At 45.6% G+C, this 27,875-nt stretch overlaps 1 protein-coding gene across 2 annotated transcripts; it reads right to left on the bottom strand.

The window, feature by feature from the left end:
• Nucleotides 1-597: 597 nt before the first annotated feature.
• On the bottom strand, nt 598-27,613 carry WDR91 (WD repeat domain 91). Of its 2 annotated transcripts, XM_077831669.1 has the most exons (15): nt 27,399-27,613; nt 21,047-21,226; nt 19,956-20,163; nt 17,970-18,052; nt 16,252-16,382; nt 13,582-13,759; nt 13,144-13,302; nt 10,925-11,124; nt 10,406-10,556; nt 8,180-8,274; nt 7,114-7,282; nt 6,012-6,120; nt 3,925-4,037; nt 1,801-1,998; nt 598-1,143 (listed from the first exon to the last, which is right to left on the bottom strand). In XM_077831669.1, the coding sequence occupies exons 1-15, from the start codon at nt 27,519-27,521 to the stop codon at nt 979-981; spliced, it is 2,262 nt and encodes a 753-aa protein (XP_077687795.1). In that variant the 5' UTR covers nt 27,522-27,613; the 3' UTR covers nt 598-978. The 2 variants fall into 2 exon arrangements, 1 of the variants encoding a protein (XP_077687795.1); XR_013347740.1 differs by lacking the exon at nt 598-1,143 and having other exon boundaries at nt 1,862-1,998; nt 3,925-4,066.
• Between the last annotated feature and the right edge of the window lie 262 nt (nt 27,614-27,875).

Here is a 27,875-nt window from a genome sequence, read left to right on the forward strand (position 1 = left end):
GGGCCCAATCCCTTCCCCGGTACAGTCCTTGTTAGTTCCAGCAGACATTGTAGGTGGAAAGCAGAGGTTTTCTCATGACTGGAAGCCATGGTGTTCTGTTCCACCCCCTTTTATAGCTTTGGCACAAGGCAGGAATCTTTTGTCTCTCTGGGTCCCCACCCCTCCTTCTAAATGGAAAAGTACCAGATTTAAGATGGATTCCAGAAGAATGTCACATGATACATTATCCATGAGCTGGCCCACACATAAACAGGAAGGCTTGCAGGTAAATAAATCCATTCACAACCAACTGTCCTAGTCAATGGGAGCCATCAAAATTGTAAGCCACCATTAATTGCCCACACTTTGCATAATTACAATAGGACCTCAGAGTTGCACTTCATATTTCTAGCTTCAGATACAAGAATGCTACACACATACAAATAGGAAGAATATACTCAGTAGGTTATAACCTTTGTTATGATACCTTACAAGAGACCTTTTGAATAAAGCATATTCTAGTTATGTCATAATCATACTTATAAGTATATGTCCATAAACATGTGGAGTGCAACGTCACAGTATGAATCTATTGCAGCAATAAGTACACAAGTCAAATGCAAGTGAACAGTTTATTTTAAGAAAAAGATTAAATACAGAATACTGTGAGTTTCATGCAGGCATTTTCAGCTGGAGCCATTGTGTTAAAATGCAGGTCAACATTCAGTTTACATTTGCATGTAACCTCGACCTGTCCTACCCCAACCACTTAGAGCTGGAGGCTCCGCAGCTGCCAAAACAGGTCATCTTAGGGTGTCGGTTCTTCAGTACAGCCGTTGTTCCTGTAGCTGAACAGGTTCCTATCTGCAGTGATTTGCTGTTTGTAAAAAAGTTTTGGTCCAGGTAATTCGCCTTCTTCTCTTCCACGTAGTTTGTTCCTCTACGGTTAACACTGGATTTCGTAACACATCTGGTTCTTTCCTATCAGTGCTGCTCAGTTTAAGGTTTCTGAGCAAGTAAGGTTGTTAATTTGATCTTCCCATCCATTGAAGCAGTGAGGCAGGTCCCACAATCCATGGCTGTGCACCAGTCCACGGTGACTACTGGGGCCCTGTGTCCTCCTAGGGAGAGGCAGCTCTCCAGGATCTTCTCGTCACTGTTCAGCTGAAACAGGGGTTGGGAAGACAGATCACAAGAACTTATTAAAGCAGGTTTCTTCCCAGAAGCAGCTTGCTCAACTGGGAATCTAAAGCCTGACATAACCTAGGTGCCCCAATAGGCACATGTCCTTCAGTTGTGTCAGGGACAAGTTTGGGCTTTAGGTAGATATGTGGAGGAGGGAAATGGTCATTTTTCTTCCTTAAAGTACTTTAAAAAGGCACCCAGTAGAAGGAAATTCATACTAGATCCAGCAATAGCGTTCACAGAGTACATCAGGTAGAGCAAAGGGGCAAAATTAGCCAGCAAAATGCAACTTTGGTTGTGATTTTGGCACTAAGCTATCCTGAGCCTGTAGAAGTCTATCCCATCCAACACATATCGGATTCTTCCTAGGCATTTACAGAAAGGAAAACTGCTTCAAATGGGGCTTTTGTAACAAAACAACTTACCTGCTGTGCACCACTGTTAAGTGTGTATGCACCCACAAAAAACAAAAATCAGACTTACCAGTGAGCCCAGCCTGTGCTACTAGTTGGTGGTGGCCATTTACTGGCTCAAAGTACTAACGGATTCTTGCAAAAGGCTGCAATTTCAGCCTCTGGATAAGGAAGCTTGTTTGTGTCAGTTCCAACAACCCCCCATTGTTTTTCATACCCTTACCTTGTAGATGATGCCCCCAGTGGAGGAACAGGTCAGCATGTAGTTTCCCTCAGAGTCAAAAGCAAAAAGCCTTCCTCGTGGGACCTGGACTTGCTTATATCCACTGTATCCTGAGAGCACGAAGGGGCCCGTGGCATCCATGGGAAGGGCGTACTCAGACACTTTTGAGCCACTTTTGTGAATATTCCACTGAATAAACTAGGACAGCAAAAGAGGGGATAAAAGTTTCCAGTGAAATAGATTCATGGTAGAGGTATCACAGAGTTCAGTACTATTCATAGAGTTTAAGACTAGAAGGAAGCATTATGATCTAATCTGATCTGCATAACGCAGCCCATAGAATCTGACCCAGTCAGCCCTTTATCATGCCTTTAATTTGTGGCTGAGCTGGAGCAGATCTTGTAAAATGACACCCAAGTGATGGGGAATCCAGCCCATCCCTAGGGTAAGTTGTTCCAATAGGTAATTACCATCACTGGAAACTGCCTCACCCCTTGGGCCGTGCTACCACAACAGAGATCCATGCAGGTGCTCTAAGTGGAGCCCTCCATCATACAACAGAGGGAGCTGCTGGCAGGGTGCTCTCTGCAGAGGGTCCCTGGCTCTGGAACTCGCTCCGCATTGGTCAGGCAGCCCTGCAGTGCGTCGGCCTTCAGGGCATGTTACAAGGTTTACCTTGATTAAGGCTCTTGGGCAGGGGAATGCTGCTTCAGGCATGAGTTTGAGGCATGAATCATAGAATATCAGGGTTGGAAGGGACCTCAGGAGGTCATCTAGTCCAACCCCCTGCTCGAAGCAGGACCAATCCCCAACTAAATCATCCCAGCCAGGGCTTTGTCAAGCCTGACCTTAAACTTCTAGGGAAGGAGATTCCACCACCTCCCTAGGTAACGTATTCCAGTGTTTCACCACTCTCCTAGTGAAAAAGTTTTTCCTAATATTCAACCTAACCCCCCCCCCCACTACAACTTGAGACCATTACTCCTGGTTCTGTCATCTGCTACCACTGAGAACAGCCTAGAGCCATCCTCTTTGGAACCCCCTTTCAGGTAGTTGAAAGCAGCTATCAAATCCCCCCTCATTCTTCTCTTCCGCAGACTAAACAATCCCAGATCCCTCAGCCTCTCCTCGTAAGTCATGTGTTCCAGTCCCCTAATCATTTTTGTTGCCCTCCGCTGGACGTTTTCCAATTTTTCCACAAATTGGTTGATTTTCTCTTTGTTTTAGGTTAAACTAGCCATTGCTGTTATATGGTCCAGGCTGTTGCTGGCCTCTATTTATGGTTATTAGTGGCTTTAAATAATGATTGGACACACTCAGTTTATGATGGCACCTTAGGCCTGGGCAGCAAATATCTTTAGTCTCATAAATCCAAATACAGTGACTAAGCCACTTCCCAGCTTGGGATCTCCCCTGAGTTAGCCATCCCAAGAGCCACCTGACTTGCTTGGATATTTAACATATACACTGGAAGGAAGATGGGGTTTGGTTGGCTGTCTTAGCAGCAAAACAACAAGCATCAGCACTTGTCCATCTTTGACCCAATCTCAATTAAAGGAGTATTCCAAGGGGTGGGCAGAGGGGGGATAGGAGCTCTCCACGCTGGGGAAGACATTCAGGTTTAGTGTAGGAAGATACTGAAATCAGATTTTAAGCTCCTTGGAGCAAGGACTGTGTTATACCTCTTTACAGCGCCTGGCACGCTGCATGCATTCAATACGCAGTGGAATGAACAACTCTTCACCCACTTCACTCTTCTTCTCTTCAGTTGATCAACCACTTCCTCCACAGACCACTCATCACTACTTCCTTATTACAATACTTGCTTCACAGCACTTGCACCCACCAGGAACTGCCCCCAGTGTGCATCAGAGGTAAGTGTTCCCCCCCCCCCCTTGAACCGCCTTCTCTCATGTGGACTGGCCTGCCTGCCAAGAGAGGGAAACAGCCCCAGGGATGGAATTGTCAATGCACAATAAAAGAGCCCATCCACTCTAGCTGTGCAGGAAGGAACAGCACGCAGTGCAAAGACAACACAGCTGATGAACAGGGAGAACATGTCACTACCACACCTGTGTAGGATCTCGCTACCTTCTCCTCACCGTGAGGTCACGCAGAGCCTACCTTCCCATCTTCTCCTATGCTGTAAACTGTGTTTTCATCATAGCTGAATTCGACAGAGTAGACCTCCCCGTCATGCGCTGTCCAGCTCAGAGCACACTCATGCTGCTGCATATCTGAGGGGAGAGCAATCCCTGAACAGTCACTATGCACAGAGGTGGGAAACAGAGAAAGGGCTCTTAAAACTGAAGGCACGGTGTCTTGTGCCTTCCCTCCACACAGCTTGCAATCTCCCATTCTCCAGCCATGCCAATTTCCCTTCCACCCACCCCAGCCCAAGGATCCCTCACATGTATTGTTCTTCTATTATCCCAAAAGGCCCTGTATCCAAGCCCACTTCCTCTGGCTTTATAGGACTGTACACCCATTCCTCAGAGCATCACCAGATGAGATAAGAGGCTGCCAATGGTAGCCCAATGGCTTCTCTAGGCAATCCTCTGTCCAGCAGTACAACACGCCGGGACAGACCAACCCAGAGTGTGTTATTTAGGAAAACAGGATAGCATTTTTCCCGGCAATCTTCTTATGTGGGAAGACACCAGGTTCTATCACAGAACGTAGTGGTCTTAAATGCCTCCCTTCAGCTAGAGGAAGGTTCTTCCCTGTAGCGTGGAGGGGAAGTGGAACACGAGGAAAGGTAGAACTACCTCTTGTGGAAGGGTAAGGCGCAATGAGGAAAGCTGTGGCGAAGCCTGCAGCCTACCTTAACAGCCCACCTGCCTGTCTACACAAATTTGTCACTAGAGCAAAGACACTTGAGAGCATCAAATGCAATTTTGCCTTCCTTTTTAACCTCCAAACTCATTTGGACAGGGAAGGAAGATTGTGCATGCCAATGGCCTGACGCGGAGCCACACTGAGCCAGAGAACAAGTGACCTCCCTCAGAGAGGCCACAGTGCGTTCAGAAGACGATGGCACTCAGTCCTTTTAAACGGTCATTTCCGTCATTCTAGGATCCACACTTCTGCCTAGCACGAGTGACTGATGGTCTCTCAGCACATCAGTCTGAAGGCTTAGCTAGGCAAGTGCAAGTCCAATGCTGACAGAGGAGAGAACACTGAGCAGGGTGCGGGGCTTCCACACACACACAGGTATGGGCTAAAGCATACAGAGATTGAGCTGGAAACAGCCGACGGGAAGGGGAGAGAACAGCTCGCTGGCAGTACTCATCTTTGGACCAGATGGTCATGAACTGATGCCCTACTCCAGAGCCTTCCAAGGGAAGCAGTGGGAGCAAAAGGCCTATCCGGCTTCAAGATTAAACTCAATTAAGTTTATGGAGGACATGGTATGATGGGATAACATGATTTTGGCAATTAATTGATCTTTAACTATTCATAGTAAATAGGCCCAATGGCCTGTGATGGGATGTTAGATGGGGTGGGATCTGAGTTTCTACAGAGAATTCTTTCCTGGGTATCTGGCTGGTGAATCTTGCCCACATGCTCAGGGTTCAGCTGATCGCCATATTTGGGGTCGGGAAGGAATTTTCCTCCAGGGCAGATTGGAAGAGGCCCTGGGGGTTTTTCACCTTCCTCTGTAGCATGGGGCACGGATCACTTGCTGGAGGATTCTCTGCTCCTTTAAGTCTTTAAACTACGATTTGGGGACTTCAATAGCACAGACATAGGTGAGAGGTTTATTGCAGAAGTGGGTGGGTGAGATTCGGTGGCCTGCATTGTGCAGGAGGTCAGATTAGATGATCATAATGATCCCTTCTGACCTTAATATCTATGAGCCTGGGCTCACACCAATGTGATTTTGGTGCTGTGTTAGGGGTAATTGCACTGCTTGAAGTGCCACTCGCCAGATGAGAGGTTAAGCTGAGCTTCCACCTGTTCTTAGGGGCCGGAGGGGAAGGTGAAGAATTCTACGACATTTCAACGAGCATCCAACTTCCCCCACTAAAAACTGGTTCCAATAAATCATGCTTGCCCCGAGGAATAGCTCCCAGACTAGGGGCTGCCATCTCTGCCTTTAGTCACGGCACTTCCCATGTGTACCTCATTGCGCTGAGGACCACTCTGGGGACAGTTCAGCTAGGAAAAGCGAAACAGGACCCAAGTTGTCATCTGAGACCCCCGCTTACCAAAGAGACGAATTATTCCATCCGCTGCTCCAGTGACCAACAGGTTGCCGTTGTGGTTAAAGGCTGTGCAGTTTGTGGCAATGGGCTCAGGTTCAAGAGAAAACTGGAGCTAAAAGGTAAAGTCACCATTAGTGGATTTCACTCTGTGCTTATGTCCTTACAAACCTCTTCCATGGGGCAGATACCACCAATGTATCCAGTTTGTTTAGCCAGACTTCAGACTGACAGCCCTCCCTCCACAACCTGGAATCCCACCCCCTCACTTTCACCCTACCTATGCACCCTATGACCACCTCTAACTGCACCCGTGGATGGTAGCTGCATTTCGTCAGGACGTGTTAGTTGACAGAACCAACTGTTCAGCTTGGCTGAGTCAGAGCTTTCTTGGTCATGGCTCCAAGACTACAGAACCAACTTCTGCCAATTATTAGACAGAGTCTGAGCAAAGTCTGCTCAGACTGGTCATAGGGACAGGATGACAGGGCCCATGACTCCCCTTTGAGTCTTACCCTTCCATATAAAAAGCTAGGAAGCAAAGAAGCCAGGAGAGCTATATCCCCTCTGGGAGGCTTTCCCTTACACAAATATGTCAATAAATGCACCCAGATGCTACGGGCACTTTAGAAATAAAAGGAATAATGCACTGTACGCTGATCCCTTTACGTTCAGCCTGACGACTAACATGGCCGGCCAAGGCTGTGGCACTGAGCGTTCATAATACTGTGGTTTGCTCAGCTACCTCAGCATCAGTGCTAAGTGGAAAACGTGAACCTTGAACGTGTCCCTCACGTGCTAACCAGGCAGCACAGGGGGTGGCAGGAGCAACCTGGCTCTGCTAAAAATACCTCAGATTGGGACAACAGAGGCTGGAGAAAGCAACATTCAACCACGTAAGCCCTCACAAGGGCTAGGAAAGAGAAGAAAACAAGGGGCTGAGGTATTCTGAAGGAACCCTCAAAAATAAGCCTGGTTAGTTACTCAGTTGTGGTTTTATTTGGGAAGTGGAGGAGAGTGAGATTGCTAACTAAAGAGGGGGCTAGGAGAAAAAATGATTCCTTGTTCTTAGTGAGAAGATTCAAGGAGTGAAGACACGAGACAATACCTGCTGCTTCATAGTTTTAGTGTCCCACAGAAGCAGCTTCCCTGGAACTTGGTTCATGCCTCTCCCTCCAGTATCAGAGGCTGCGAGGTCCAGCTGGGTGATCAGGCTTGGTGCTGCAGCGGAACAAACAAAGGAAGCGCCACCTGGGCTGCACGCAAGTGAGAGGATCCTGAAATACACAGCACCCACAGTCAGCTTGGTCCCTCTGGATAAGAAACCCAGAGAGGGAGCCCAAAGTGGGCACCATTCCTAGCTCTCCCCCTCACCCAGGTAGAAAGCCCCCGCAGAAAGGCTGCTTTGGCAAGGCCTTCAGAGCAGCAGCAGCCATCGGCCATGCAGGATTAGGACCTACGTGTTTCATGACAACCTGACATGGTAACCACACCACACCCCCAACCCAAGACAATTCTTGCTGCTAGCAAAAACAATCTGTGCTGAGGGGGTCTGGTGCTGAAAGCCAGAATGCACACACATTAACATGTCTTCAACAGCATCTGCTCACTCACTGGAGGAGGGGGTTATTTCCGTGTTGGGATAGAACTTGATATTGTGCATAAAGAACATAATTTAGAGTGCTGTGCATTAGTCATGGCAGAATACGGTGGCCACCAGAGTTAGTACTAGTTAAAGGTAATTCATACTGGACTAATTAAAAGTCACACAAAAGATGCCAGACTTCTCAATGTAGGGATATTAAAGCCCACTAATACACTTTGGATTACAAATAAGTGTCCTGCTTGTCTGCTGCTAGACTAGACCACATGCAGAGTTGATTTGTCACTTCAGTGATATGTCCATCTTCCCAGCAAACATCTATGTGATGGCTCTGAGACTTAGTAAGCATCCTGAAAAAACTCTACAGAGGACTAGAAGCAGGTTGCTATCAAGAAGTAGTGTGCAATGAAACAATTCCTGTTACACAAGGCAGTTGTTTCACACAGGACCAGACAGAGACTGCCTTCGGAAATAGGGGCTGGGTAACAGAGTCTTATGAATGCAGGAGAAACTTTGAAAGCCCATCTACTCTTCAACACACAGAGGAATGCAAAGAGCTTTTCAGGATTACCTGGGCATGTCTTCATCAATGTTAATTTCACAGAGATTCTTCTTGGCTTCGGTGTCATAGAGACGAACTGTCCCAACCCCGCTGCCCAGCAGCAGCTTGAAACCAAGCATGAGGGAGAGAAATGGAAAGTAAGGAACTGAGGATGATGGCTCTGCCCTCAAACCACTACACCACATGGGAAGTCTTCTCTTTAGAACACTCACTTCTGACTACATATCAATCAGAAAGTTTCCTATCCCCTTGTGGATATCCACAGGAGACTGGCTATATTCCAAGGGAGTTTACTCTTAGAAAGCCCCTAAAGCATGGTGTTAGTGAGAGGGGTAAGTTTGTGGCCACTTTGGAAACAGGACTAGGTTAAGACCCTGGGGAGGAACAAGTCATCTTCCAGAAGCAGGATATACACTGCAGGAGTATGGGGAGGAAGAAATGGTGTCAGATTAAGAGTAGAGATCTGGCGTAGAGCAAAAACGGTCATGGAGCCTACAGAATGACGGGGGAGAGCTAGGGAGACAGGGATGCCTCCTTCTTGGGGGAGAGCTAGGGAAACAGGGATGCCTCCTTTTGTTCAGGGGAAGGAGAAATATAAATTTAAATGGGCCAAGTATATACACATCAGCAATATTAATGCATCTGTCCCTGCTTTTATTAAGAAAAAACAATAATTCGGCTTTGTATTTTCATCTTCTCATGCTGCTAAATCCCACTGGATGTGAACCCATTACTTTTAAAAATCCTCAGGCCACAATTATCAGTTGGGGAACAAGCAGGAGAGACTTCTAAGCAAGAAAGATTACATTTGCATGAAATGTCTCAGTAAGAACAAGGGAAGTAAAACACCCAAAGAGCAGAACTAGCTTTAATTGGACAGCATTTCAGACGGAGCAGCGAAACATTAGAAACTCCTTAATATGAACAACCTTTCCTGTCACAGGACCATTTCCCTCCCACTTTGCCCAACTGGGATGATGTAAAATCCTATTACTGTGTCCCATAGAATTACAGACAATAAAAGTTACTCAGGTGAATGGACTACAAAGATATTAAGCCTTGTCCTATTATCCAGTAGGATAAGGAGTAGTGCTCTTCACTTCCACAGGGCCGGTCTTCTGAAAGTCTCAAGCCACTTAATGAAAATTAAATAAGCTTTAGTGTCCCCGTGAGAAAGCTGTTATCCACCCAACTCTGGAAAGGGGATAACTGAATTGGCCAAGGCCACACAGCAAGTCAGGAAACAGGAGCCAGCACCCCAACTTCCAGTCCTTTGGTCTACCTACTAAAGCAGGCAGCACTGAATATCTGCTGAGTTGTTCCAGATATACTCCCACTCTCTCCTCTGTTTCAGCTCTTCATCCCCTAAATTTACAACTCCCTTCCATTGTCATAGATTCCAAGACCAGAAGGGGCATTTGTGATCATCTCCTCTGACCTCTTGTAGAACTCAGGCCAGAGAACTGCCCCAAAATAATTCCTAGAGCAGATCTTTTAGGAGAACATCCAATCTGGATTTAAAAAGTGCCAATGATGGAGAATTCACCTTGGTAAATTCTTCCAATGGTTAAATTACTCTCAGCATTAAAAATGTACACCATACTTCCAGTCTGAATAGGTTCATATTATACCTTTCACTACTACATTGAAGAGCCCATTATTAAATATTTTTTCCCCATGATTACAGTCCATAAGTACCTACAAGTTACCGTTTAACCTTCTCTTTGAGTCTATTTAGCTTAACAAAGAGCACAATCTGTCACTATAAGGCATGTTTTCTAAGACACTAATCAGTCTCGTGGCTCTTCTCTGAGCCCTCTCCAATTTATCAACACCCTTCTTGAATCGTCGGCACCAGAACGGGACACAACATTCCAGCTGTGGTTACACCAGTGCCAGATACAGAGGTAAAACAACATCTTTAGTCCTACTTGAGATTCCCGTTTATGCATTCCAGAATCGCATTAGCCCTTTTGGTCACCGTGTTACACTCGGAGCTCACGTTCAACTGAATATACCACAACCCCCAAATCTTTTTCAGAGTCCCTGCTTCCAAGGACAGAGTCCCCCATCCTGTAAGTATGGCCTACATTCTTTGTTCCTACATGTATATGTTGACATGTGATATTATCCTGACTTTATTTGAAGTTCAGCAGAACATGCCCATGGATGCATAACCCCTATTTGCTAGGCATCAGTAGCAACTCCGTAGTAACAAGCAGATGTGCTACTTACCAGCCTGTCCCGTTTGGTTGCCCATTCTAAAGAGAGCAGTGGAGATTTGGAAACAGACGAAGCTTTGGTCTGCATCATGGGATTAAAAGACCACACCTTGATGACCCCGTCTACGTCCAAGCTGGCCACCCTCCGCCCAGAGCAATCCACCCTGTGCACAGAAGAAAACATCAACGAGTATTCTCCCTCTTACACTCATGGTTAGAAACGTCTCCCTCTAAACATAGTTCAACAGTCTTCCTTTGCTAGAGCGACATGCAGCCATTTATCTGAAGGTGCTGAGATATCAGGTGCAGTACAAGAATCTGAACAGAATTTCAAAGCGTGATGCCCTTTAGGGACACCCTCCCGCTTTCCCATGGGTTTCATTCTCCTGTACATCACCGGCATTCCCCCCGGAGCAAAGGCACTCACACTATGCCGGCCACCTTGAAATGCTACCTTGGGAGTAGCTCCTATACCCCCTTCCCAAGGGATAATCCTATCCCACCTCCACTGCATGAAAAGCGTCCCCACTACCTGCAGTGCATGATGGAGGAGTGGTGCTCTCCGTATTCTTCCTGGCTCAGGACCATGAACGGCTGCTCCTGTCTGACACCTCCAGCATCTGTGCTGAACGCGGAAGCTTTGGTGAGGGTTTCCGAGGGCTCAATATGCAGCTCAGGTGAGGGTTCTGCCTCTGTAGCACCAGTCTCCGGCTTTTTCTCAACACTCGGCCCCTAAAGCAAGGAAAGAACCCTACAGAAAGTACAGCCAGGCAGCAGTCCTGGGCTAAGAGACTCACATCCATCCTGACAAACTAGAGAACCGAAGAGCTGCGCTACTAGAGCACAGTTGCTGGTCAGGGGCTAAAATCCTTTTGCAATAACTAGAAGGTTCTTTTGGAGGGAACAGCATTATTACAGTCACAGCATGTGCCTCGGGCGCCTTTCCACAACTGCCCTTGGGAAAAAGAGCATATCGCATGGCGTGCGTCAGGGAGCTTTTATAAAAAAGGTTGGAGTTCTAGTTTTAACCTGATCTTTTTCTAACGAAAGCCTGTCAAAGTGGCAGATTAACCAGACAACTCTGTGAAGGTTTTAAACACCAATGCAGATACGTCACGTCGTGTTCCTCTTCACGCCCAGTTCTGCCTGGCTCAATTTTTATTAGTTATCCAGATCATTGTTATATTTGGATTTATTATTGTATGCAGGCTCTAATCAAGATTGCAGCCCCATGGTGGCAATATATGGGCACAATACAAACACTTACAGCCAAAGAGCCTATAATCTAAGATGACAAGATAGAGAGAGGGTAGGAGAAATATTATGCCCATTTTACAGATAGGGAACGGAAGCATGGCGATTAAACAATACACCTATATTCACACAGGAAGTCTGTGGCAGTCAGGAACTAAACAAAGGTATCCAGAGTCCCACAAGGTCATCCCTCCTCTTATGACAAGAGATGGAAAGCAGCAGAGCTGGAGATCCCTGGAGACAGCATCTTGTTACAGCATTATCTGGAGAGGTCAAGTTATTCAAAAGCATAACTGGGGATTTTTTTTTTTTTGTTTGCATTTATACTATTGGCCTGCTTTGAGCAACAGGAGAGAATCAAATCTCATCTGCAGTCACGTGATTGCAAAGAGCTTGTGAAACAGAAGCCTCAGAACGTCACCCTTGTTCACGTCACTTAGTGTGGAAGGGAACACTGCTGAACGCCTGTGGAAAAAAACACAGCATAACCTTTCCTCTTTACCCACATGCATCAAGAACACATTACCCCTAAAGCAACCAGCTTCCTGAGAACTGAACAAAACCAGGGAAAATAGGAAGGCCAGAGAAAACTTGGTGAGAAGCCTGGAGAGGTGCACTGAATACTGCAAGGGTCACATTGTGGTCTGGATGATCTGGCAGTGCCACCTCACCCAATGAAGAGCCACCTGGAAGGACTGATAAGCACTGCTGTCCCTACCACGTCCTCATAAGGGCCCTCAAGCCCGGGTCTCTGAGATAAGCAATACAAGCTGCTGCTGTCCTGTCTCTTTTACAGGAGGGTTTGCACCAACAACACAGGGCTGTTTTATGTGGCACTACTGACCTACAGGTTTTCTAAAGCCTAAAACGTAGCTTTTCACGGGGTGGCTCCTGTTCTGCAACCTGCCTACCCACACCAAATCCACTCTTCTGTAAAAGACATGTTGCTAACTCTTACAGGTGAGGCCTCAAGCCTCTGCATTTCTTCCCAGGAAAACCTGTCAAACTGTTCTCCACAGCCCAGGCTGTTACAGTGAAGAATGAGTGGTCACTGGAATAAGAGCTGCTAGCTTCTCTGGGACAGCACCACTTTTTAAAGATAGGGATTTTAATTCTGGCTGACAGCTGGTCGCCAGCTTGTACTGAGGCTTGTCTCTAGGTATCATTGCTGATAAAGTGAGATCAGAACTAAACATCATGCATTTGAAGATGCACAGCTGGGGCCCACTGAAGATGGTGAGGAGGGAGACAGGAGAGAACTCTTCTGACTCCTGCTTTACACCCAGATCCCTCCTCTATTCTGCTAGGAATCTGCAGAAATACTCTATGAATGGGAAAAGAGTAACCGGTTAGCTAGAATAACTGACCTTTCATGTAGCCGAGAGGCGTTAGAATATCAGGCTAGGGATTTTACAAAAAAAGTGCATCTGCCTTATTAAGTTCTACTGCGCGGTACAACAGTACAATGTCAAGACCACCTGTGATATCGCCAAATACCTGGGAAGCTACTTTCGATAACAGCTCCTTTCTTTCCTTCCCATGATCCTGCAGACGCCTCTGACGCTGCAGTACTGAGCTAGGCTCGCTTGCTATAAGCCCAGTGAAGTGACTCTTTACATCCTTGCAGCCTATTGCCACCTCCTTTCCTTTGGTGCTCTGGAAGGCAAAGAGAAGATCTGTAAAACCTGAGCCCTGTTAATGCCCTGTGCCAGACCTTTGAATAAAAAGCAAAATGGGAGGCGAGATACCAGCTGCTCTCAGACCAATGCAGCACTAGAATGATGGCCACTCAGTCCCGGGATCCAGACGAGAACAAGATGGTAGATAGCAGGAGGGGGTTTTCCAGGTTCAAGGATAAGCCAATAGCAGAGGTGGCGCAGGTTAGCTCCTGGGCTATTCAAGCATCATCTTACAATGAACCCACTGAAGAATTACCTGATGGTTTGATGGTTCTTTCTTCCCTAACAATATCCCACCAGCCTGCGTTGGGGAGACTCCAGTTGTCAGAGCTGGTCTAGAAGGGCCCTTCTTACCCTGAGAGAGCAGAGAGGATAGGAAGCCCCCTCGGGATTGAAGAGAGTGTGCGGTGCTCCTCTGGCTGCGTGTCATATCACTGGTTTAAAAAAATAAAAATAAGACACCTGAAAGGGGTGTAACCAGAGCACCAACCTGGACAGATCTAATAACCGAGGAGTGGGGAGTACATTGCTTCTAGTTTCCAAAATACAGAGATTCATTCCCGCGGGCTGATCCATCCTGTGGTAAAATCAGGTTTTAAAAACAAAACAAAAAGCCTCACCACGTCAACATTCTCAGCCCTTGGGAATTCATTCAGAATTCAGCCAACAAACTAAAGCTGCCTTTCAAAGACCCTGGGAGGCACTGGGCCCATGTCAGGCTTTCACTGAAGTGTTTTCAGGTCTGGGGGGAACCTTTAAGAAGATTCCAATCAGGTACTTAAGAGAGACTCTTGGAAACACTAAAGCTCAAGTTCTCAGAAGCGCCCACTAATCTTGGATTCCCAATGTGAGATGTCAGTGGGCCTTCCCAGCAGTGCTGAGCACCCCAATTCCAACTGACTTCACCAGCACTTACTGATGTTTAGCAGTTCTGAAATGCAGGCCTCAAATCGGGCACCAAACAATTAGTGAAGTTTAGGCCTGTGTGTTCCAAATCATCTCCACTCCCATACACCCCCCTTGCCAGAGAGACAGCATGAAAAAAGAGGAAGCCCAAGATGCTAGCTGCTGTACCACTTCCCAGTGTCTGACTTCAAGAACCTGTACCCACTGCAGTGTTTATAGTTAATGACACAATATTTCCATTCCAGCCACTTCAACTCATTCAGCTTGCAGGCTGCAATTTCCAAGCTTGGTCTCAACCCAAAGCCTGCATATTTGTTCTAAAGGAAAGAGTGACCGAAATCACTTTAGTCATTTGAGTTGCGCAGATAAGAAAAGCCACGGATGCTGTCAGTTTTTCCTCATACAGATACACAAAAGCGACATTGGGAAAATATTTTTCTTTTTTGCCCCTTTCTTTTCCTCAAATACAGCTGAACTTTAAAACTTTCCATGTGGCTCAGTACTCAATGCATCAATCCCTGGATAAAATTCTATGGCTTGTGTTACGCAGGATGACAGACTATAGGATCATAATGGTCTCCTATTCTGCCCTCAAAATCTATTAATTTGATAAGCTCAAAAATGAAGCTCTAAGCAGTTGAAAGCTCCTTTTCTGTGCATGCACTCAAAACTACACAGCTTTGTTTAGATCACTGCCAGCAGCATTAGGGATTCGCTCAACTCTGCAGTGCCTCAACTCAAATAAAATAGACGCAGGGAAAGTCCAAGTCCCAGTAAAATTAATAAATAGCTCTCGTTGCCAAATTTATGTTCCTAGAATAATCTTGTAAGATGTAGACATGCAAACTAAATTCAAGTTTGAAGACTAGGCCTCACAAAAAATAAGAGTTTAATTCAATACACGTCAGCCAGCTAGACAATCTTGCATCATCACTTGCATAGCCATCATCTCCACTATGGCTTACTGGTTTCAGACTGGGCAACAGGCACACACTTTAAAATAGTGTTTCTGGAGCCAGCTCATTGGTCTGGTGGTTCTGAGTGCCACTCTGCAGGGCGGAAGAGAGCCTTTTGCTCATGTTAGCAAGTGCTGCGAGAACTGTAAGGCAGCGAGGTAACCCCGCTGCAGCAGGGAAGTGTCTTAAGAACAGCCACACTGGGTCACACTAAAGGTCCATATAGCCCAGTATCCTGTCTTCCAACTGTGGCCAATGCCAGGTGCTTCAGAGGAAATGAGCTGAACAGGTAACCATCAAGTGATCCATCCTCTGAAGCCCATTCTCAGCTTCCGGCAACAGAGGCTAGGGACACCATCCCTGCCCATCCTGGCTATTAGCCATTGATGGACCTATCCTCAATGAACTTATCTAGTTCTTTTTTGAATCCTGTTATAGTCTTGGTGTTCACAACATCCTCTGGCAAGGAGTTCCACAGGTTGACTGTGAGTTGTGTGAAGAAATACTTCCTTTTGTTTGTTTTAAACTTGCTGCCTATTAATTTCATTGGGTCACCCCTAGTTCTTGCGTTATGAGAAGCAGAAAAGAACACTACTTCTTGCTCAACAGCAACCCGAGTCACGTAGGAACAGCATTTATAGGCAGGTGCCAAAGGGTGTCCCCAGCTAGTAAGATAGGTAGATGTGAGGCAGGAACTCCACCCCTCAGAGACTACAGTCATGGTCCAGAACAGCGTAGTATCACTGAGGTAAGATGTGGTTTTGGACCACGACTATAGAAAAGTCATTATTTAAGGGCAGAATGGCTGCTGGCGTGGGAATGTCAGAGCTCTGACAGGGACACAGGATAATGGGCCCCCACCAAAAGGGAAGAACAGGAGAGACAATCCATTGCGTCACACAATTCATTTCTGCGAGATGAAATCCTACCCAAGTGGGATTCTATAAGAAATTTCATCACTTCACATACTAGGTGCAGAAAGGAGGGAAAGGGCTCTCATCACAGCACAAAAGTTTAAGAGGCTGTCATCCCCTGTAGCTGCCTTACCCTACCGAGACACTCACAGCTCACTGTCCCCAAGTCGATCCATGTTGGACACGTAAGCAGGCAGTTTGTGGTGGACAACTGACTCCTCCTCCTCCTGCTGCTGCTCCTCTTTCTTCATTCGGCAGGTCTCAGCCTGCAAGGCAAAGAGCTACAACAAGGGAACAGAGTTAGCTGAGGTTTCACTTGATTCCCCTCCATGTCAATGACAAGCGACACCACCACCATGTGCCATTTCTTAGCCCAGCAGCGCTAGTCCAACAACTCTAGTAGGTTGTGGAAAAAAGTGGAGTTGCTCTGACTGGCTCAATGTTGAATACTTATTCAGAGCAGCAGAGAACAATCAATGGTTTGTGCACATGAAATCACTGCCTGCTAAAACCCCTCACTTTTCTCCACAAGCAGCTGTTCTAGTGTTGCTTTCTCCTCTGCCAGCAAGAGCTATGAAAGCAAACTAGCTCGAGCGAGTCAGTACTTCATGAGGCTTCTGGTTTTTCCAGGTAGAAGAGGGACATAGATAAGATTCATATTTAATTTATCACCTATTAGTAACATCCTAAGTAACTGAAAATGAAGGGACTTTAAGAGTCTAGTTTTCTTATCATACTGTTCACTTATTGTACTTCACTCAGCCTGGACAGTGAAACCACAATGATCCAGATTCACTTCTTACTCTCCACAGATTTCAAAGGAAAGCTGCCATTTATTCACAAAATGCAAATTAATTCTTAAAAAAAAAAATTAAGATCATGTTTCACAGGTAGCTGTCCCCTTTTAATATCCCGAGCCAGAAAGAAGAAGAAAAAGAAGGGGAAGAAAAAAAAAAGTATTGTTTTACCAAGTACAGTTTAAAAGTTGACACTACATTCTACAAACAAAGCCAAGTAACATGGCAAGGATAAAAGACAGCTTCAGTTTGGCTGACAAAAAAAGTGCATGATAGTATGAATTTTTAGATATCAAATTGGAAAAACACCTCTATTACTCCCTACACATGCACTAGCCATCTTCACAGATTCCTTACAGCAAAGGTTTTCAGCCCTTGCACTTTGCATAGACACAGGTCTTCCCGTCCCCAGTAACGGCAGATAAACAGCATGTCAAAAACTACGTTTGGCATCCTTCGGAATCTTAGGACAGGCAAACAATACAGTAGATCAGCTTCCAGTAAAACAGGATATGCATTTCAGGAAGTGGAACATCTGATCATAAAGCTTTTGTGAGGCAGAGGGTAAAGTTTGGAGCTTAAACTCCTAGACTATGTTCCTTTAAAAACTAATTTTAAATTTAGCATATTTGGGGAACTAGACTACACTAAAATCTTGCAACACAAGAAAGGTTTAACTTAGGGTGTTATTTTAAACCAATGTAGTTGAACTGGTGCAAAAAGGCTATGTGGACACTTATTTCAGTTTTGCTTAAATTGACTGGGAACAGGTTTAAGCCAACCCAAAATAAGACATTCTTAAGCCAAAATAATAGTACTCACGTAAGGGCTTGCAATGGTTTAACAGAACTCATTTTTTTAAAAAATAAAATTGGTGAAACTTTCTCAGATAGACAAAGACTGAATAAATCTTTTGAAAGCCAGAATCTTGTCAACAAGAAGCAAAGTTAAACAGAAGCGACGGTAGAACAAAAGCAACAAGAGTCCATTAACCAAACCCCAAAATAATACATTCAAGTGTCTGACTTTGGCATCCTATTTATACAATACACACATACACACCCCTCTGACCTTTTGACGCAAAATATCATTTTCTTCCTGTATGAGAGCGCTCCTCTGACATTCGGCATCAAAGTTCAAGATTGCTGGGACAGGTAAGGAAGGTTAAAGAGAAACCCAAAACAGCATTTGCACATCCTATTTAGCTAAGACATTTCCACATAAGTTAATGCACAGAACTCATCCGGGTTTTGCCTTATAGGCAAGTGGTAGACAGACCAAGTCCGACTAGTCCTTGGAGCAAGCATGGATAGCTAGGGGCATGGGTAAAATCATGGATTTATTCAACTACACCTACTCTGTACTTCCGCAATACCCTCCGTCTGGGGATCTGTAAGTGTTTTTACAACCACTAAAGAATTAATCTCACAACATTTATGCAAGGTAGTAGTATTATTATTCCCATTTTTTGATGGGAAACAGAGAGCCACTGAGGTTAAGTGACTTTCACTGGCTCAAACAAGTGTATGACAGAGCCAGAAGCAGAAGCCAGCTCTCCCGACTTCCAACTCTGGCACAAGGCAAACCTTCCCATCGCTCTATGAAGGTGGACTGGGACTGTAGCTTGTGAACTGTTTACACCTTCTCCCCCCATGATGCTTAGCTTTTCCAGACAATATAGTGAGGCTCTGCCTAGACCAAGATCCAATAGGCATTTATAGTTTCGTTATGGGCAAAGACCAACTCTTTGCACATGTATTCATTTGTTCAAGGTCTTAATCCCATGCACACAGGCCCTAACAACTTGTAGGAGTTTCAGTGGTCTCTTTCCAGACTTCAGAGTAGCAGCCGTGTTAGTCTGTATTCGCAAAAAGAAAAGGAGGACTTGTGGCACCTTAGAGACTAACCTAGAGAGCTACAGCTTATGCTCAAATAAATTGGTTAGTCTCTAAGGTGCCACAAGTCCTCCTTTTTTTCTTTCCAGACTGAGGCTGTCTCCTGGAACAGTTTAAAGAGCTGTTTTCCAAAACCAAAGATTGTCTTGATTTAAATGTGGATGTTTGCTTGGAATAGTCTTAAAATGATGGCCAAGAGTAATTTCTAATAGAACCCCTCAGTCCTGCAGCCTCTTCTCCATCTTCCCCCCCCCCAGAACTGTTATGCAAAGAGACACACTGCTAATATACAAATTGGAAGGTCACTTACAAGAACAAGCATGTAACACCTAAACTAGGGGTTCTCAAACTGGGGGTCAGGACCCCTCAGGGGGTCACGAGGTTATTACATTGGGGGTCGTGAGCTGTCAACCTCCACCCCAAATCCCGCTTTGCCTCCAGCATTTGTAATGGTGTTAAATGTATAAAAAAAGTGTTTTTAATTTATAAGGGGGGGGTGTCGCACTCAGAGGCTTGCTGTGTGAAAGGGGTCACCAGTACAAAAGTTTGAGAACCACTGATCCAAACTATCATTTTTTTCTTCTGTATAAAACTGCCCTCAGCCTGATGACATGACACAGTTTTCTTCACACTGGAAAAGGAGTGGATGGCACTCCCCAAAAAACCCAAAGCCACATGAGCACAGGGTTGTACATCCTCCCAATGAGCCATCATGAATCACCTTGCAGCAATTCGAGCCTCTGCTGGTCCAGAAAATGAGGGAAAGAGCTCGAGAACAGGCCTGCATCTCACAGTAGTTCGGTGGTCACTACACCCCAGCCACCAACACTGGGCTAACCTCAGCCCTGACTAAGTGGGAGTTACTTACGCGAGGGCCAAGTTTGGCCCTGCAAGTATAACACTAGTCTTCAATATAAAATAATTGATAGTTCATTAAACAAAATGATCTCTCCAACATCCATGGATGATCACCAAAGATCTGGATTATTGATTTGGATTAGCCTCCACTCTTAGCAACGGTCTTAAGGCAGCATTTAAAGTATTCTATGCCATTAGATTCTTGGCAGTGTTGCTGTAATAAGCAGAACATCACTTTTACCCACTTGAGGGGGTATGAAACAGCTACAGAACAGCAAATATTATTCTGAAGCTAAAAGGATATGCATGCACTGAAATAAGACGCTAAGAAAGTTGTGCAGAGACACAATGAATGTGTCTGCCCACTGTCGTGAGAAATATGTGGCAAAGGCAGGGTTTGAATCTGGGGTGGGGAGGAAGGGCAGAACAAACCAATCCTTCCACTCCACTTGGTTCTGGAGTTGTGAGGCCTGCTTGAGAAAGAACTCCTGTGCCTTGTCATTCCGGTTTGTCTGAAACATATGAAGCAGAATGTGACTTGAGTTTTACCTCTTCCTAGTACAAGAAATCCAAAATATAGTTACCCTGAGCTCAGAACAGAGAGCAAAACCATATACCCAGTCATATCATCAAAGGGACCAGTGGAAAAGCAACTCAAATTAACACAAAACAAAATGGAAACTATCATGTCTAAAGAATCCCAAATCCATACACTAAAAAAATGCACTGAATCAGATCTCCTTTGTCACAATCACTAAGGTCTTGCCTACGAATGGTTGGGTTTACACCCATTTAAATTAAATTGATTTGAGTTAAACCAGTGCAGCTTGTGTGTTTAGACAAGGTCTAATGGCTTAAGCCCCTCGGGCAAGGAAGGGCATGCCCCGAGTTACTCAATACCTATACCTACAATTGATGGAACCCAAAGAGAATCTCATCCAGTTCTCTTTCACCAGAAGGATGGTGCCAGAACATGTGTCCAGAACAGGGGATTGGAATGGGGGAGAACAGGTCTTCCAAAGACTTTGTTGATGGTTCTGACATCCCCCCCGCAAACCATCCATTTAGCCTACTGACAAGGCTCCTCATGCACAAGTGATGTAAAGTTCCTGGTGTTGTCAGACAGAGTCATAGGGGAAGTGTCACTTGTAACTTAAATCACGAAAAAAGCACCCAGATACTATAGTGATGAGTGCCACAGAGATGCTTGTAATAAATAAAACTCACCCTTCTACACATTGACTCTGTCTTATTACTGACCTCACTCAACCCCTCCACAACTAGAGCCAAAACACCAGGGCCTCCGAGTTATCGGGCCAAATATGGTAATTACTCATTTTAGTTGAATGAACACCATTTAAGCAGAATCTTAAGAACAAATGGACTAATATATACCTGAACAGTGTAGATGAGGTAGTAGCGGAATAAACTGGTTTTCAGCTTGTTCACCGTAGGCCGGTACACATCCTCCAAACGACTGAAAAGGCGCCGGTCAAGATAATTCCAGTAATCCCGAAGGGCAGCCAGATCATAACTCTGAACAAACTGCTGCAGCTGTTCCACTATTTTATCCACCTGATGAAGGAAATGGGGAACCAAAAAAGTTCGCTTGTTTGTTTCAGTCATGTGACAGTTCCACTTACACAAGAATAGATACACAGCTTGATGCTTGAGGTTTAACCACAAAAGTACAGTTGGAATCAAAGAATTTTTTGCATTAGCTATTTAAGTCAGTAAATAGATAAATGTTTTCAATTCTATAGTAACATTCTCCCATCTACAGTATCTTTCAATTGCAGAACAGCTAAAAGTGATACTGCCAATCTTTCGGTCAAAGTTCACATTTTGTAAACACATGCTTTTATAAAACCTATGGCCATCAGAAATGTTTCCACACTTTTTAAAATTGCATTGATAATGTTTTTAAACAAAAATATTCTCCTATAGTTTGAAATACAAATACAAAAACCTGAAAATGAAACTAACTTCATTTATCCAAGATAAGAACAATGCAAAAAGCGAACAAAGAGCATCGTATCAAGTAAACTATATTTTTAACCTTTCACTTTTAAATCACCTACCACAAAGGTTTCCAAGCTTTGGGGCATGCCCCCTGTGGGGGCGCGGAGGAACATTCAGGGGGCTCGGCGGGAGCACCACCCAGCCCCGCTCTGTTCCCAGCCTGGGCCCCTAGCCCTGATCTCACCTCTGCTTCCAGCCTCAGATAGATTGCATTACTAGTAAGGGGTGGGGTGCAACAGAAGAAGTTTGGGGATCACTGACTTAGCATATTAGGAACATAGGCATAGAAGCTCATTTGTTTACAACATAGGAGCCTTATGTTGACAGTCCCTTTTAAATTGCTTCTGACACTGACATTGAATGGTGTGGAACAATGATGTAAGACCAGGATTTCAGTATGCTAATTTCTGATGGCCAACATGAGCCTAAAAAAAAAAAAAAAAGATTCTATGCTGGTTACAAAAACACAATAACTGAAACTGCTTAAACTCTTGTTTACTTTTCACCATCAGATATTATCACTTTACTTTTTGCACTTTTTTTAGCTGCTGGACAGTGACACTTCAATCACAATCAGTTACTTGCTGGTCCTTATGCTTGGATTTCACCTACTGCAGGAGGTTTTCATTTTATTCAATAACTTTATTATACATGGCTATACAGTTGGTTGCAGAGAAAGTTGGTCATCTATAAAAATATCTAGATTTAGGGCCTAGAACAAGGTTGCAGTATGACTTATGCCTCGGGCAAACAAAGATAGACACTCACTGGCATTCACAGAAACTGAGCATGTTTAGTTTTGTGGATCACAGGGAGACTGTATCCAATACTGTGTTCAGAGATGATAAGTTCTGTATAATTCTACATAAGTATCTATCTTGTTTATCTAAAATGCTTAAAGGTTCCAAACTGTACATATAAAATAATAATAATTTGTTAAAACTTCAGGAACAAGAATGGCTTAAGTCAAAGTTGTTGATTCTCCTCCAGATCTTTCTGTCCATCTCGATTACATAGCAGGGTTGCAATAGCAGGGGGCTGGACTCAATGACCAGGAGGTCCCTTCCAATCCTATGTCCCTTGTTATATTAGTACCATCTCCAACCACAGCTCACTCTGAAGCTATGAGTTAGCTAGCAGTCAGCTCATAAACAGATGATAAATGTATTACCTGCATGCAAATCAAATTATCTAGATTACGAAGCATTTATTGGGAACCACAATACAAGGATCATAATCATAACAACTGCATTTCTATAGCACCTTTCACAGAAGAATATTGCACTCTGCAAAGGGTTAGTGCACTACAATATAGGCAGACATCTATAGCTTTCTAGGAAACTTGGCTCCTATCTCCCAGACAAGGCTTTGGCCATAGCAATCCATAAATCTGACACTTCCAGTCTAGATTATTATAACGTACTGTGTCCGGGAACGAATGTCAACAATGAAGAGGCCACACCATGGACAAAAAGTGGCTGCCCACCTCCTCAGTGAGACAGAGCACCACTAGCTTGTCAGCTTCAGACTCTGATCCCTCCACTGGCTCCCAATTCACTCCTGTTGCAGTTCAAAGCCTTGGTCTTTAAGGCTCTAAAAAGGTCAGGACCTAGGTACATAAGCAACCATACTTCCACCTGTGACCTGCTAAAAGTGTCCTCTCTCTGGAACAACAGAGTTTACAAAACCCCAGCTGAACCACACGGTAGCTGGAGATAAAGTGTTCTCAGAAGAGAGGAATAAGCTATAGGAATAAGCTTCCAAAGGAAGTCAGACTAATCTAGAATCCAGCGACCTTCACTGCAAGACCCTCCTCTTTAAGGAGAGTAGAGAGACAGGGTGGGTAATGTAACATCTGTTATTGGACCAACTTCTGTTGGTGAGAGGGCTTGTCTACACTTACAGCGCTGCAGCTGGGCCTCTGTAGTGCTTAGTGAAGATGCTACCTCTGCCAGTGGGAGAGTTTCTCCCATCGGCGCAGGAACTCCACCTCCCCAGAGTAGCTAGGGTGATGGGAGAAGTCCGATATAGCGCTGGCTACACCAGGGTTAGGTTGGTATAAATATGTCACTTAGTGTGGATTTTCCAAGCTCTGAATGGCGCAGTTATACCAACATAATTTTCTAGCCTAGACCAAACCAGACAAAAGCTTTTGAGCTTACATAGAGTTCTTCTTCAGGTCTGGGAAACATACTCAGGCCATGTCTGCACTAGCAATCGGTACACTGTACCGATGCTGCTGTGCTGCTGTAAGATCTCCCATGTAGCCGTTCTATGCCAACGGGACAGAGCTCTCCCATCGACATAATTAAGTCACCCCCAACAAGTGGCAATAGCTATGTTGGCAGGAGAGCGTCTCCCGCTGACATAGCATGTCCACACCGGCACTTTTGTTGGTGTAACTTAGGTCGTTCAGAGGAGTGTTTTTTTCAACCCCCCGAGCGAAATAAGTTAGAGAGACAAAAGTGCTGGTGTGGATGTAGCCTTAGGCCTTATCTACACTGCCACTTTACAGCGCTGCAACTTTCTCGCTCAAGTTTCAGCACTGTAAAGTGGCAGTGTAGACAGTGCACCGACGCTGGAAGCTGCGCTCCCAGCGCTAGTAGCTACTCCCCTCATGGAGGTGAGTTTTTTTACAGGGCCAGGAGAGCTCTCTCCCAGCACTGGTGCCGCGACTACACAGGCACGTTAAAGCGCTGCCGCAGCGTTGCTCGTGAAGACATACCCTTAGAGTGCCACTGCTAAATACGTAGCTGGAACAGAATTCAGCATAAATAATTAACACGTATTTCAAGGTGAACGGTTTCAGAGTAAGCAGCCGTGTTAGTCTGTATCCACAAAAAGAAAAGGAGGACTTGTGGCACCTTAGAGCTTTATTTTATTTATTTAATTTATTTGAGCATGAGCTTTCGTGAGCTACAGCTCACTTCATCGGATGTATACAGTGGAAAATATAGTAGGGAGATTTTATATACACAGAGAACATGAAACAGTGGGTGTTACCATATAGATTGTAACAAGAGCAATCAGGAAAGGTGAGCTATTACCAGCAGGAGGGGGTGGGGGGGGAAGGGAGAACCTTTTGGAGTGATAATCAAGGTGGCCCATTTCCAGCACTTTACAAGAACAGTAGGAGGGGAAATAAACAAGAGGAAATAGTTTTACTTTGTGTATTGACACATCCACTCCCAGTCTTTATTCAAGCCTAAGTTAATTGTATCCAGTTTGCAAATTGATGACATCTTCATCATCTGGACCCATGGAAAAAAAGCCCTTGAGGAATTCCACCATGATTTCAACAATTTCCATCCCACCATCAACCTCAGCCTGGACCAGTCCACACAAGAGATCCACTTCCTGGACACTATGGTGCTAATAAACGATGGTCACATAAACACCACCCTATACCAGAAACTTACTGACCACTATACTTACCTACATGCCTCCAGCTTTCATCCAGACCACATCACACAATCCATTGTCTACAGCCAAGCTCTATGATACAACCACATTTGCTCCAACCCCTCAGACAGAGACAAACACCTACAAGATCTCTATCAAGCATCCTTACAACTACAATACCCACCTGCTGAAGTGAAGAAACAGACTGATAGAGCCAGAAGAGTACCCAGAAGTTATCTACTACAGGACAGGCCCAACAAAGAAAATAACAGAACACCACTAGCCATCACCTTTAGCCCCCAACTAAAACCTCTCCAACGCATCATCAAGGATCTACAACCTATCCTGAAGGATGACCCATCACTTTCACAGATCTTGGGAGACAGGCCAGTCCTTGCTTACAGACAGCCCCCCAACCTGAAGCAAATACTCTCCAGACACCACACACCAAAAACACTAACCCAGGAACCTATCCTTGCAACAAAGCCCGTTGCCAACTGTGTCCACATATCTATTCAGGGGACACCATCATAGGGCCTAATCACATCAGCCACACTATGAGAGGCTCGTTCACCTGCACATCTACCAATGTGATATATGCCATCATGTGCCAGCAATGCCCCTCTGCCATGTACAGTGGTCAAACTGGACAGTCTCTATGTAAAAGAATAAATGAACACAAATCAAACATCAAGAATTATAACATTCAAAAACCAGTCGGAGAACACTTCAATCTCTTTGGTCACTCGATTACAGACCTCAAAGTGGCAATTCTTCAACAAAAAAACTTCAAAAACAGACTCCAATGAGAGACTGCTGAATTGGAATTAATTTGCAAACTGGATACAATTAACTTAGGCTTGAATAAAAACTGGGAGTAGATGTGTCATTACACAAAGTAAAACTATTTTCCCTTGTTTATTTCCCCCCTTACTGTTCTTGTAAAGTGCTGGAAATGGCCCACCTTGATTATCACTCCAAAGGTTCCCCCTCCTGCTGGTAATAACTCACCTTTTCTGATCACTAATTACAATCTGTATGTATGTTACACCCATTGTTTCATGTTCTCTGTGTATATAAAATCTTCCTACTATATTTTCCACTGTATACATCCAATGAAGTGAGCTGTAGCTCACGAAAGCTTATGCTCTAATAAATTTGTTAGTCTCTAAGGTACCACAAGTACTCCTTTTCTTTATTCAAGGTGAAGTGGCCCGTTAACACCCCTTCAGTCACCGCTCTTTCAGGAAGCATTTCCACTAAAATCAGCATCATGATAAAAGATGTTACTCCCCAAGCCTTTGGCTACACTTGCACGTTATACCGCAATAAAGCCTCCCAGAGCGCTCTACCTTACTCCCCGTCCACACTGTGCCTGGCAAGGCACGTAGAGTGCTCTGACTCCCTTTCTTTCTTGCTTTCAGTGAGTGAGTAAGAGAGAGAGGCGGGGGAGGGACGGGGGTCTGTACTTACAAGACAGCTCGCTGACACACTCTCAGCACTCTCTGTCACACTCCAACCTCCCCCCCCCCCGCCCTGCATTTGACAAGCACGTTGCAGCCACTTGAATACTGGGATAGCTGCCCATAATGCATCGCTCCCAATGCAGTTGCAAATGCTGTAAACGTAGCCAGGACAGTGCACTGGCAGCTGTCAGTGTGGACAGACTGCAGCGCTTTCCCTACTCAGCTGTACGAAGGCGGGTTTCACTCACAGCGCTGTACATCTGTAAGTGTAGCCAAGGCCTAAGCAGAGCCTCTACCAGGGAGCGAAGAAGAGTAGAAGACTCCACAAAGTCCATTAGGGATCTCATTGTGCTGATTTATTCATCTCTAGCATCTCAGGGAAGTACTCAGGCACTGCAGTGATAGATGCTAAAAAACTCTAAAATAGATAATGATCTCCCAACACTAAATTCCCCAAGCGCCACAATCCCACAGCAGCAGCAAACTGCCATGGGGTATGGCCTACCCCTTACTCATGTAACCCACCTTGTGGTAGGCCACAAGGACCACCCATGCCCTCACTCGCATTCCCTGATGCCCTGACAAACCCACACCTTGCACCCATTACCGAGGGTACATGGCTAAGTCATTGTTATTTATTACAAAGCATTCAACCTCACACCAAACCGAGAGGGTCAGGCATAGGGCACGCTGGGTGTCCCAGATTCAGGAGCGAGGGTCTCAAAAGGCTTGCTCACGTCCCCCCCCCCCCCCCACCCCGCCCGCACACTGTACCCCTGCCCCCAGGCGCCAGCCCCATTCCCTCCTTCCCATCTGCTCCCCGCGGGCGCCCCCAGCCCCGGCCCAGGCGGCCTCACCCGGAAGCCCTTCTCCTTGTCCGCCTTGATCTCCGCATCCAGCTGCTTCAAGGCGCCGGTGAAGCCGCGGAACAGCAGATACTCCCGCACCAGCTCGTCCGTGCGCTCGGCCGCCGCCGCCATCAGGCCCCTGAGCCGCCCCGGCAGCCGGCTCACGGCGCAGAGGAACCAGCCCAGGCTGCGGCGAGCCGGCGGCGCCGGACTCCACGGCCCGGCCCCGCCCCTCCGCGGCTAGCCCCGCCCCCTCGCTTCGCCCCGCCCCCTCCCAGTCAAGTTCCGCCCACCCATTTCTCCTCCTCTCACATGCCGCCTTCTCCCTGAGGATCCTGGCGGGAGGGGCTGGTGGCTGAGCGAAAAGCTGGCACTGGGCGACAGGGTGTGTCACCTGATAACTGCCCTGTTCAGTTCTTTCCCACTGAAACATCTGGCCCCAGCCGCTGTGAGATGACAGGATACTCGGCTGGAGGGACCATTGGT

Source organism: Eretmochelys imbricata, chromosome 1 (genome assembly GCF_965152235.1).
Source record: "Eretmochelys imbricata isolate rEreImb1 chromosome 1, rEreImb1.hap1, whole genome shotgun sequence".
NCBI classification, from domain to species: domain Eukaryota; kingdom Metazoa; phylum Chordata; order Testudines; family Cheloniidae; genus Eretmochelys; species Eretmochelys imbricata.